This window comes from Hemibagrus wyckioides, linkage group LG18, assembly GCF_019097595.1.
Source record: "Hemibagrus wyckioides isolate EC202008001 linkage group LG18, SWU_Hwy_1.0, whole genome shotgun sequence".
Lineage (NCBI taxonomy): Eukaryota > Metazoa > Chordata > Actinopteri > Siluriformes > Bagridae > Hemibagrus > Hemibagrus wyckioides.
Window position 1 is genome coordinate 253527 of NC_080727.1, and position 11474 is coordinate 265000.

At 45.3% G+C, this 11474-nt stretch overlaps 2 protein-coding genes across 4 annotated transcripts in view; both read right to left on the bottom strand.

Annotated features, from left to right (window-relative positions):
* galnt10 (UDP-N-acetyl-alpha-D-galactosamine:polypeptide N-acetylgalactosaminyltransferase 10 (GalNAc-T10)) overlaps nt 1-3138 on the bottom strand; it is a 29533-nt gene extending 26395 nt beyond the window's left edge. The window contains exons 1-3 of the mRNA XM_058414945.1: nt 2891-3138; nt 1864-1954; nt 1085-1223 (exon numbers count right to left, since the gene is read on the bottom strand). Coding sequence (XP_058270928.1) covers nt 1085-1223; nt 1864-1954; nt 2891-3013 — 353 coding nt within the window. The 5' untranslated portion in view covers nt 3014-3138. The remainder of the gene's footprint in view (nt 1-1084; nt 1224-1863; nt 1955-2890) is intronic.
* Nucleotides 3139-4168: 1030 nt separating this feature from the next.
* On the bottom strand, nt 4169-6168 carry LOC131368806 (microfibril-associated glycoprotein 3-like). 3 transcript variants are annotated; one of them, XM_058414949.1, is made up of 3 exons: nt 6044-6168; nt 5676-5902; nt 4169-5475 (listed from the first exon to the last, which is right to left on the bottom strand). In XM_058414949.1, the coding sequence occupies exons 2-3, from the start codon at nt 5899-5901 to the stop codon at nt 4892-4894; spliced, it is 810 nt and encodes a 269-aa protein (XP_058270932.1). In that variant the 5' UTR covers nt 5902; nt 6044-6168; the 3' UTR covers nt 4169-4891. The 3 variants fall into 3 exon arrangements, with proteins under 3 accessions (XP_058270932.1, XP_058270931.1, XP_058270933.1); XM_058414948.1 differs by having other exon boundaries at nt 5993-6110; XM_058414950.1 differs by having other exon boundaries at nt 6003-6088.
* Nucleotides 6169-11474: the final 5306 nt, after the last annotated feature.

Here is an 11474-nt window from a genome sequence, read left to right on the forward strand (position 1 = left end):
TACACTTGGCACAATGCAGTCAGACAAGTACCGTTCTCCTGGCAACCGCCAAACCCAGACTCGTCCATCAGATTGCCAGATGGAGAAGCGCGATTCGTCACTCCAGAGAACGCGTCTCCACTGCTCTAGAGTCCAGTGGCGGCGTGCTTTACACCACTGCATCCGACGCTTTGCATTGCACTTGGTGATGTATGACTTGGATGCAGCTGCTCGGCCATGGAAACCCATTCCATGAAGCTCTCTGCACACTGTTCTTGAGCTAATCTGAAGGCCACATGAAGTTTGGAGGTCTGTAGCGATTGACTCTGCAGAAAGTTGGCGACCTCTTCGCACTATGCGCCTCAGCATCCGCTGACCCCGCTCCGTCAGTTTACGTGGCCTACCACTTCGTGGCTGAGTTGCTGTCGTTCCCAAACACTTCCACGTTCTTATAATACAGCTGACAGTTGACTGTGGAATATTTAGGAGCGAGGAAATTTCACGACTGGATTTGTTGCACAGGTGGCATCCTATCACAGTTCCACGCTGGAATTCACTGAGCTCCTGAGAGCGACCCATTCTTTCACAAATGTTTGTAAAAACAGTCTGCATGCCTAGGTGCTTGATTTTATACACCTGTGGCCATGGAAGTGATTGGAACACCTGATTCTGATTATTTGGATGGGTGAGCGAATACTTTTGGCAATATAGTGTATATAAAGGTCCAGAGTGTGATACACAGTGACATGCTGACACCACTGATATGAGCCTCAAAAAAGGAATAAGGACAGAACAAAGACAAGGATATAAAAATACAAAATATAAGAATACGAATTATACTAAAAATACGAAATATAAAATATAAAAACAAGTTCACAGTAGGTAAAAAATAAAACAATAAAAACAGAATAAAATATAATAAATATAAATAAAGTAAGGTATGGTATATATGTATATAGAATATGTGTATAAAATAAAATATGTATATAGGAAGTCATTGTGATTAGGCGTGTCCCAGTGTGCAGTGGGTGTGACTCAGTGGGCAGTGGGCATGTCTCAGTGTGTAGTGGGCGTATCTCAGTGTGTAGTGGGCGTGTCCCCTTACTTTGGGTGGCGGATGTCAGGCAGTGATCTGTTAAGTGAGATTCTGTCACTGACATAAATGTTGAAGCCGTTCTCTCTGTAAGCCTGATCCACTCGGTCAGTATCGGTCAGTGGGAACGGTTTTCCCTGCTCTCCATTTCCTTTAAACACACACACACATTAAACATAACTTGCACAGTGTACACAATATTTTTTCAGTCAGAGTATTATTCTGTTATTAATAATCAGAACTGTTTATACATCAATATTATAAATGGTTATAAACTATTATATTGGTCTTTTAAACAGTTTAAAATCTACTCTAGCTGATGGAGTCAGTGGTACAGTATTCCACACTGAGCTAGCTACTGAAGCTTCTTATTTTCAGGATGGACCTCAGATGTATTTCGGAGAGACAGAAGGTTGATCTGCAGACGTCAGAAAGGTGAAGTGGTTTTAAATAAACACAACCCTGAGGTTTCACACTTTAGCCTTCACAGGCTGAGACTTTAGATAAACAGCCGTCTTTCTATCAGAGCCTCATCCCCAATAACAAGGATGTGTGTTTTATCAGTGTTTCACTACAGAACATTCTGACCCATCTGATGTCCTTTAAGCGATCAAATAAAGAGCAGCTTCATCTCACAGCGTCTCAGAATAAAGTTCAGCATAAAGCTGGGTGCCTGTCAGCATAAAGATGTTCTACTGTCACAGAAATCAACTTCACAGGAAAAGCATGACACTTAAATAGGCAGATACCAAAGGCAGTGTGTATGTGTGTGTGTGTGTGTGTATATTGACCTGTTCGTGCTGCATCTCTCTTTATGGCCTCATTGTCGTGCCAGTCTTTCCTCCTCTGACTGTCTACAGGTTTCACCCTCCTGAGTAATTCCTACACACACACACACAATATATACAGATACATTAGATGGCAAAAGAGTTTAAATAACAGCAGACCTTGTGACAAAAATGAGCTCCAGTCTTCTGGAAGGTTCTCCATCAGATGGTGGGTTGTGTCTGGGGGGATTAGTGATCTTTCAGCTACAGGAGCATTAGTGAGATCAGACTCTGGTGTTGGTGAGGAGGTCTGGGGGTCAGTCAGAGGTCAGTGGGGTGTCTGTACTCTGTAGCAGGAACACTAACAATATATTTCACTGGAACCTTCACTGTCCATGCTGAGGCTTGATAATTTCCATGAAGCTCCTGACACACAGTTCAGTGCTGCTGTTACTTCAGTGTGGAACTCTGATGACCAGGAGGATGAAAAGGTAAAACGGGAACTGCTTTTGGTCTGTGTTTGGGTTAAATGAGCGAGATTGTTTTAATGATGAAGGAGCCATGTACCCTGAAGACCTCACCCAGTCCTCATGCCAGGGTCAAGCAGACACACCTTAGCTTCATCAGGATTAAAGGCCAGACACAAACTAATGCTAAATACAGATCTGTTATATCTCAAGAATTAATTAACACAGAAAGTGAAGGAAAATAAAAATAAACGAAATATTTTAACATGAAATCAGCTGCTTCTGATTACTATTATTATTACCAACACTACTACTACTAATTATAATAATAGTAGTAGTAGTAGTAATATCAGTATTGTCAGTACTATTAGAATAGAGAGTAAATATTGTTCATACTTTCAGTCAGCCAATCAGATCACACTGTGTCACGTGTTAATCCTACCTGAACATTAGGAACACTTAGCCCGCGCTACAGGTAGCTGATACAGGTGTGTTAGAGAGATGACGCATGTATGACTCGTTTACACACACACACACACACACACACACACACACCCAGGTAAAGCTCGTGTTTATGTTCTGACCTGTGTGTGAGAGTGCTCCGTGTTTCCGGTGTTAGAGTTCCTCAGAGCGCCGCTGTGGAGAAAAAGCAGCGCGGCGATGACCAACACCACAACCTGCAGCAGTCTCTTCTCTCTCCGCCTCATACTGACCACTGGACACGGCTAACACACACTCACAAACACTACACCGCGGATAAACACACAACTCAAACTTCATCTCTCTCTCTCTCTCTCTCTCTCTCTCCGCGTTCCAGCGCGGTTACTTCCGCCTCAGCGGAGCGAACCATCAGATTGAGCAGCGGGGGGAGCATGTCTCACTGCAACAGATCAACAAAGCGATCAGATCAGCCAACCTGCTCAATAAACACGTTATAAACGTTGTCAAGAGAAGTGAATGTGTTTATAATGTTTAACGGTAGCATTTGAAATTGCAAATTAAACGAGTGAAATGAGTTTTGACCCCTTGAAAATGGTATTGCCCATAAAGTTGCGACTAAACTCTCTCTCTCTCTCTCTCTCTCTCTCTCTCTCTCGTGAACATATCTGAATGATGTGAATAATATATAAATACAGCTTCCATATGAATAATGTAGATGATTCAGATCACATCACAGTTTCCAGTCTTGTCCAGGTTTTATGACCATGACATCTTTTTCACAGTTTTATACTGGTGTCTGTGATTAATGGTTTAGTAACTGCTACTCTTCCATGGATGTTGGCTTTGTGAAGTTTTCTGTAGAGTATTTTTGAGGAAACAAGGTCTTTAATGTGGATATTACGTTCTGCTTTCACTTTTGCTGCAGTAGATCTGTGTTTTTGGACACAATCCTTCCTAATGTTGGATGGTCCAATATGTTCTTCTTGGCTGATGAAGTCCTGCCATGCTTTATCTACACCGTCATAATCATGGAGACTGCTGCTCTGGAAACACCAGAGACTTGTGCTGTAATGGTTAGAGATGCTCCTGCTAAACATCTCCCACCTTCTGTCCACTTCAGCAGTCTGAGAAGTTACCCACTTCAACAACATCCTAAGCTGACCACTGCTGGACATAGCGTGTTTTATTCATGCAACCTAGACAATATATAGCAACAATAAATAAATAAATAATAATCACAACACTTATCTTTTCACCTACACATATAATATTAGATAATAATAATAACATTACATATAATATTAACCCCTATAACAATGATAAGTGTTCACAGTATTTTGTCACCTCTGTATATATGTGTGTGTGTGTAGGATGTTAGACCACTCCCTCACACTGAGCAGTATTTCATGAATCATTTACAGTTCAGATTATAAATTATTTATTAGTCAGTATAATGTACTTCTTTACATTTTGGATGATAGCAGTGTGATAAGAGAAGAGCTGCCACGCCTTCTGAGCAAAGGTCACCTGCTCCACTCTCCTGACACTGCACACACAGCGCACTGACCACACACTGCACACACACACCTCACTGTAACCATGACCATGTGTTTATAGAAACCTCAGCAGTGTAGTGTTTAGTGTGTCTCCTCTCCAGGGCTGGAATACTCTGGAGTCTCAGGGGTTTCCTCCCACAATCAGTGAGGCCAAATTGATTCTACCCTTAAACCCTGCCCCTGCCACGTGCCCTCAGTCCCCCCCGACAGACTCCAGTGACCCTGTGTAGGATAACAGGTACAGAAAATGTATAGATGGATATACATACACCGCTATATAAAGTAAAAATACAAAAATAATATTTGTTTGCAGCTGTTGAACATCGAGACTGTTGCAGTGTGCCACCTTGTGGTGAGAGCTGGAACTAAACACACACACAACCATTAAGTAACATCCCAAACTGAATTTATAGACAATTCAGAGAAATAGTGAAAAACCCATATAATGTAAACATAATGAACTTTTCAGAAAGAGTTCTTTATTTAAAACCTGTGTCTCTGACCGCAGGAGGCTTCATCACCTGAGAGATTCAACTGTTCTTTCGTCCAGATGAACCGTGTTTGAATCAATTCCACAGCACACACACTTCACACTTCACGCACACTCTCTTCTTGTGCATTCTTCTCTCCGTTCAGGGCATCTTGCTCGCCATGTTCCTCCTCCTCCTCCTCATGCTGGATAGCTGCTGGACCTCCACATTCTGCCTCCTCCACGGCTGTGGTGCAGGTGAGGATGAGTGGAGGCAGAGGCACGCTCCTCGCCAGCTCCTCCATCTGCTTTGCCAGTTCCAGAGTTTTAAACTGTGTGACTTTAGCAAGTTCCAGGGTTTTAGTGGATGTAACGATCGGGATGCGTTTGGCGATTTCCAGAGCTTTCTGCAGTTTCTCTGCTCCATCGGTGCGGAAGAAGTCGTTGATGGCGTGCTCGGTTTTGCGCAGGTGTGTGTTGATCATGCACAGACGCGTCATGTTGAGGATGATGGTGATGGTGAAGGCAACCAAGCACACGATGATGTAGTAAAGCCCCAGTCCACTGTAGGTGTAGCTCACTCTCAGGGTCACCGTGTAGTTGCTCTCTGACCTCAGGGACACACACGTGTACCGTCCACGATCCTCGAAGGAAACGCTGCTGATGTTCAGCGTGTCTTTATCCACCGTGACCCCTTTCCTTCCTGCAAACAGAAGGACATCAGAGTTTCAGGAACATCTACACACCCAGTGACCTTCCTCACAGAAAACACTCATGCTCTGTGTCTGTCTCGGGTTTATTCCACAGTTAAAATATTAGTGAAATATCAGTGAAATAAACCTCCATCACATCTGACTTTATGAACTGAAACTCTGATCACTATTAAAGTGCTGAAGGACTCACCTGAGTCTTCTCTGTTTAGGACATGCCCCTCAGAGTCATACCACTCAATGTTCTCATGAAGTTCACTCAGATTGCACTTGATCACTACACTCACGCCCTCCTTGACAGTGATAACCCCTAGAGAGGGCAGATCAGAGAGGTCCTTCACACTCACAGCCGAAACACTCTCAGCCACACGGACACACAGAAGGACGCAGGAGACACTGAGGAACAACACCTGCTTCATTCTGAAAAAGAAACAACACAAACACAAACAACGTAAACAAGTAGTCTAGATAAAACATTTAAACACACCTGAGTTTCAGTAACACACACACATTATTACACCTGAGCCAATCAGAACAAATGAGTGTGGAATAGTTGTTTACTTGAGGAGAAAATCTCAGCCACTTCCGGGTTTGAGGCACGGGTATGTGTCCGGTTTTACCTGTCCGGCGGCGCGCATGCGCGTTTCTACTCTACCGTAACGGAGGCGTGATTACCGGAAATAACACACTTTAATACACACTCTGTGCGTTACACTGGAAACAGCGCTGGAATGGAGGGGTTAGGGTCAGAGGGTTTGCTTCGTCAAAACGAGGAAGAGAATAGCGCGTGTTTAACAGAGTTTATGAAAGAGCTCGTGATCTGAACTCTTTAATTCTATTTTATTTTATTGTATTTTACTGTGAAAAAAATCGTTTGTGTTCAGTTCTGCTCAAACTCTTAAAATGTAGAGATTTTAGAGAAGCTTTTAATAATAACAACAACAACAACAATAATAATAATAATAATAATAATAATAATAATAATAATAATCAGACAGTTCCTTTATGTTTGTCTTGTTCTGAGGCCTGAGCCGCTGCTGCACTGAGCTGGACACAGGGTAGAGATGACCACAGAAGCACAGTGAGACTGAGAAACTCTTCAGACCTCAGTGAGATGGACAGAGAGGGTTTATAGAGGAGAAGTGTGTGATATTCAGAGTTATTCAGTCATGAACAGCAGGAACAGAGCTGGAGGGTTATACAGCAGATGTCATTACAGAGTCTTTGTGCAGAGTCATCAGACACACAGAGAGTGTCCAGGCCAAAGAAAATGACGGTCAGAGGATGAGGTCATGAATAAATGCTATCACACACTCAGTCCAGGACAGAGCGAGATGAGATATCTTCAAAACAGATCTTTTTTTTTTAATGAAATGTCCTCTGTGCTGATACAATGTGAGTGTACTCCTGATAGGTAGATAGAAATCAAATCAGATAAGGCCACTATGTCATGGGCTCACTCTGACTGCCCCGCCCCCTGATGTCCAGTGTGGAATCAGATTGTGGTGTCCAGTGTGTCCAGGCTTCAGTGCAGGAATTAGTGAAGTGTTTTTTTCTACTTCCTGAGGCTCTGTACTGTTTGTGTATTTTATAATAAATAATTTCTCAGAGTTTCTGTGGATTTCGTTCTTTTTGTTATTTCCTTATTTAATTCTTTTACTGTTAAGTGTCTATTAATTTGTAGGCTAAGATTATAATGTAATTCATAGTAAAAAAAATTCTTTTATTATTAATTTTGTGTCTGTCTGTGTGTGTGTGTGTGAGTGTATGTGTGTGTGTGTGTCTGTGTGTGTATGTGCATGTGTCTGTGTGTGTGAGTGTATGTGCATGTGTGTGTGAGTGTATGTGCATGTGTGTGCATGTGTTTGTGTGTGTGTGCATGTGTGTATGTTTGTGCATGTGTGTGTGTGTGTGAGTGTATGTGTGTGTGTCTGTGTGTGTATGTGCATGTGTGTGTGTGAGTGTATGTGTGTGTGTGTGAGTGTATGTGTGTGTGTCTGTGTGTGTATGTGCATGTGTGTGTGTGAGTGTATGTGTATGTGTGTGTGTGTGAGTGTGTGTGCATGTGTGTATGTTTGTGCATGTGTGTGTGTGTATGTGTGTGTGATATAAAGGTCAGGTTTAACATTGACTGTAAGTGTAATAGCTGATGTGTGCTGAACTTTCATGAACCTGAGAGCAGGTTTTAAAGTCAGAGTTCATCAGCAAAAAAAAACACAATCTCAGTCTGAATAGTTTATTAATGTTTGATTTATTCACCTCTCATATAAACACACATCAGACCACTGTGAGTGAAGGAGAGTGTAAGAGTGTGTGTGAGGAGTGTGTGAGGAGTGTGAGGAATGTGTGTAAGGAGTGTGTGAGGAGTGTGTGAGAGTGTGTGTGAGGAGTGTGTGAGGAGTGTGTGAGAGTGTGTGTGAGAGTGTGTGAGGAGTGTGTGTGAGGAGTGTGTGTGAGGAGTGTGTGAGGAGTGTGTGTGAGGAGTGTGTGAGGAGTGTGTGTGAGGAGTGTGTGAGGAGTGTGAGGAATGTGTGTAAGGAGTGTGTGAGAGTGTGTGTGAGGAGTGTGTGAGGAGTGTGTGAGAGTGTGTGTGAGAGTGTGTGAGGAGTGTGTGTGAGGAGTGTGTGTGAGGAGTGTGTGAGGAGTGTGTGTGAGGAGTGTGTGAGGAGTGTGTGTGAGAGTGTGTGAGAGTGTGTGTGAGGAGTGTGTGAGGAGTGTGTGTGAGAGTGTGTTAGGAGTGTGTGTGAGGAGTGTGTGTGAGGAGTGTGTGAGGAGTGTGTGTGAGGAGTGTGTGAGGAGTGTGTGTGAGGAGTGTGTGAGGAGTGTGTGAGAGTGTGTGAGGAGTGTGTGAGAGTGTGTGAGAGTGTGTGTGAGGAGTGTGTGTGAGTGTGTGAGAGTGTGTGTGAGAGTGTGTGAGAGTGTGTGAGAGTGTGTGTGAGAGTGTGTGAGAGTGTGTGAGGAGTGTGTGAGAGTGTGTGTGAGGAGTGTGTGTGAGTGTGTGAGAGTGTGTGTGAGGAGTGTGTGAGGAGTGTGTGTGAGGAGTGTGTGTGAGTGTGTGAGAGTGTGTGTGAGAGTGTGTGAGGAGTGTGTGAGAGTGTGTGTGAGGAGTGTGTGTGAGTGTGTGAGAGTGTGTGGGAGAGTGTGTGAGGAGTGTGTGAGAGTGTGTGTGAGGAGTGTGTGAGGAGTGTGTGTGAGGAGTGTGTGAGAGTGTGTGTGAGGAGTGTGTGAGAGTGTGTGTGAGTGTGTGAGAGTGTGTGAGAGTGTGTGTGAGAGTGTGTGACAGTGTGTGAGAGTGTGTGTGAGGAGTGTGTGTGAGGAGTGTGTGTGAGAGTGTGTGAGAGTGTGTGAGGAGTGTGTGAGAGTGTGTGAGGAGTGTGTGAGAGTGTGTGTGAGTGTGTGAGAGTGTGTGTGAGAGTGTGTGTGAGGAGTGTGTGAGAGTGTGTGTGAGGAGTGTGTGTGAGAGTGTGTGTGAGAGTGTGTGAGGAGTGTGTGAGAGTGTGTGTGAGAGTGTGTGTGAGGAGTGTGTGAGTGTGTGTGTGAGGAGTGTGTGAGGAGTGTGTGTGAGAGTGTGTTAGGAGTGTGTGTGAGGAGTGTGTGTGAGGAGTGTGTGAGGAGTGTGTGTGAGGAGTGTGTGTGAGTGTGTGAGGAGTGTGTGAGGAGTGTGTGTGAGGAGTGTGTGAGGAGTGTGTGAGAGTGTGTGAGGAGTGTGTGAGAGTGTGTGAGAGTGTGTGTGAGGAGTGTGTGTGAGTGTGTGAGAGTGTGTGAGAGTGTGTGTGAGAGTGTGTGAGAGTGTGTGAGGAGTGTGTGAGAGTGTGTGTGAGGAGTGTGTGTGAGTGTGTGAGAGTGTGTGTGAGGAGTGTGTGAGGAGTGTGTGTGAGGAGTGTGTGTGAGTGTGTGTGAGAGTGTGTGTGAGGAGTGTGTGAGAGTGTGTGTGAGGAGTGTGTGAGGAGTGTGTGTGAGAGTGTGTTAGGAGTGTGTGTGAGGAGTGTGTGTGAGGAGTGTGTGAGGAGTGTGTGTGAGGAGTGTGTGAGAGTGTTTGAGGAGTGTGTGAGAGTGTGTGAGAGTGTGTGTGAGGAGTGTGTGAGAGTGTGTGTGAGAGTGTGTGAGAGTGTGTGAGAGTGTGTGTGAGAGTGTGTGAGAGTGTGTGAGGAGTGTGTGAGAGTGTGTGTGAGGAGTGTGTGTGAGTGTGTGAGAGTGTGTGTGAGGAGTGTGTGAGGAGTGTGTGTGAGGAGTGTGTGAGGAGTGTGTGTGAGGAGTGTGTGATTATATGTGAGGAGTGTGTGTGAGGAGTGTGTGTGATTATATGTGAGGAGTGTGTGTGAGGAGTGTGTGTGTGGAGGGTATGTGTGAGGAGTGTGTGTGAGGAGTGTGTGTGATTATATGTGAGGAGTGTGTGAGGAGTGTGTGTGAGGAGTGTGTGTGAGGAGTGTGTGATTATATGTGAGGAGTGTGTGAGGAGTGTGTGTGAGGAGTGTGTGTGTGAGGAGTGTGTGTGAGTGTGTGAGAGTGTGTGTGAGAGTGTGTGAGAGTGTGTGAGAGTGTGTGTGAGAGTGTGTGAGGAGTGTGTGTGTGTGTGTGTGTGTGTGTGTGTGTGTGTGTGAGGAGTGTGTGAGATGTGTGTGAGGAGTGTGTGTGAGAGTGTGAGAGTGTGTGAGGAGTGTGTGAGAGTGTGTGTGAGGAGTGTGTGTGAGGAGTGTGTGAGGAGTGTGTGTGAGGAGTGTGTGAGAGTGTGTGTGAGGAGTGTGTGAGAGTGTGTGTGAGTGTGTGAGAGTGTGTGTGAGAGTGTGTGACAGTGTGTGAGAGTGTGTGTGAGGAGTGTGTGTGAGGAGTGTGTGAGAGTGTGTGAGAGTGTGTGAGGAGTGTGTGAGAGTGTGTGAGGAGTGTGTGAGAGTGTGTGTGAGAGTGTGTGTGAAGAGTGTGTGAGAGTGTGTGTGAGAGTGTGTGTGAGGAGTGTGTGAGAGTGTGTGTGAGAGTGTGTGTGAGGAGTGTGTGAGAGTGTGTGTGAGGAGTGTGTGTGAGAGTGTGTGTGAGAGTGTGTGTGAGAGTGTGTGTGAGGAGTGTGTGTGAGGAGTGTGTGAGTGTGTGTGTGAGAGTGTGTGTGTGAGGAGTGTGTGAGAGTGTGTGTGAGGAGTGTGTGTGAGAGTCTTTGTGAGGAGTGTGTGAGAGTGTGTGTGAGAGTGTGTGTGAGAGTGTGTGTGAGGAGTGTGTGAGAGTGTGTGTGAGGAGTGTGTGTGAGAGTGTGTGAGGAGTGTGTGAGAGTGTGTGTGAGGAGTGTGTGAGTGTGTGTGAGGAGTGTGTGTGAGAGTGTGTGTGTGAGGAGTGTGTGTGAGAGTCTTTGTGAGAGTGTGTGTGAGAGTGTGTGTGAGGAGTGTGTGAGAGTGTGTGTGAGGAGTGTGTGAGAGTGTGTGTGAGGAGTGTGTGAGAGTGTGTGTGAGAGTGTGTGTGAGGAGTGTGTGAGGAGTGTGTGAGAGTGTGTGTGAGGAGGGTGTGAGAGTGTGTGAAAGTGTGTGTGAGGAGTGTGTGAGAGTGTGTGTGAGGAGTGTGTGAGAGTGTGTGTGAGAGTGTGTGTGAGAGTGTGTGTGAGAGTGTGTGTGAGGAGTGTGTGAGAGTGTGTGTGAGAGTGTGTGTGAGGAGTGTGTGAGAGTGTGTGAGAGTGTGTGTGAGGAGTGTGTGAGGAGTGTGTGAGAGTGTGTGTGAGGAGTGCGTGAGGAGTGTGTGAGAGTGTGTGTGAGGAGTGTGTGTGAGGAGTTTGTGAGAGTGTGTGTGAGGAGTGTGTGAGAGTGTGTGAGAGTGTGTGTGAGGAGTGTGTGAGAGTGTGTGTGAGAGTGTGTGTGAGGAGTGTGTGTGAGGAGTGTGTGAGGAGTGTGTGAGGAGTGTGTGTGAGGAGTGTGTGAGAGTGTGTGTGAGGAGTGTGTGAGAGTGTGTGAGAGTGTGTGTGAGAGTGTGTGAGAGTGTGTGTGAGGAGTGTGTGTGAGGAGTGTGTGAGGAGTGT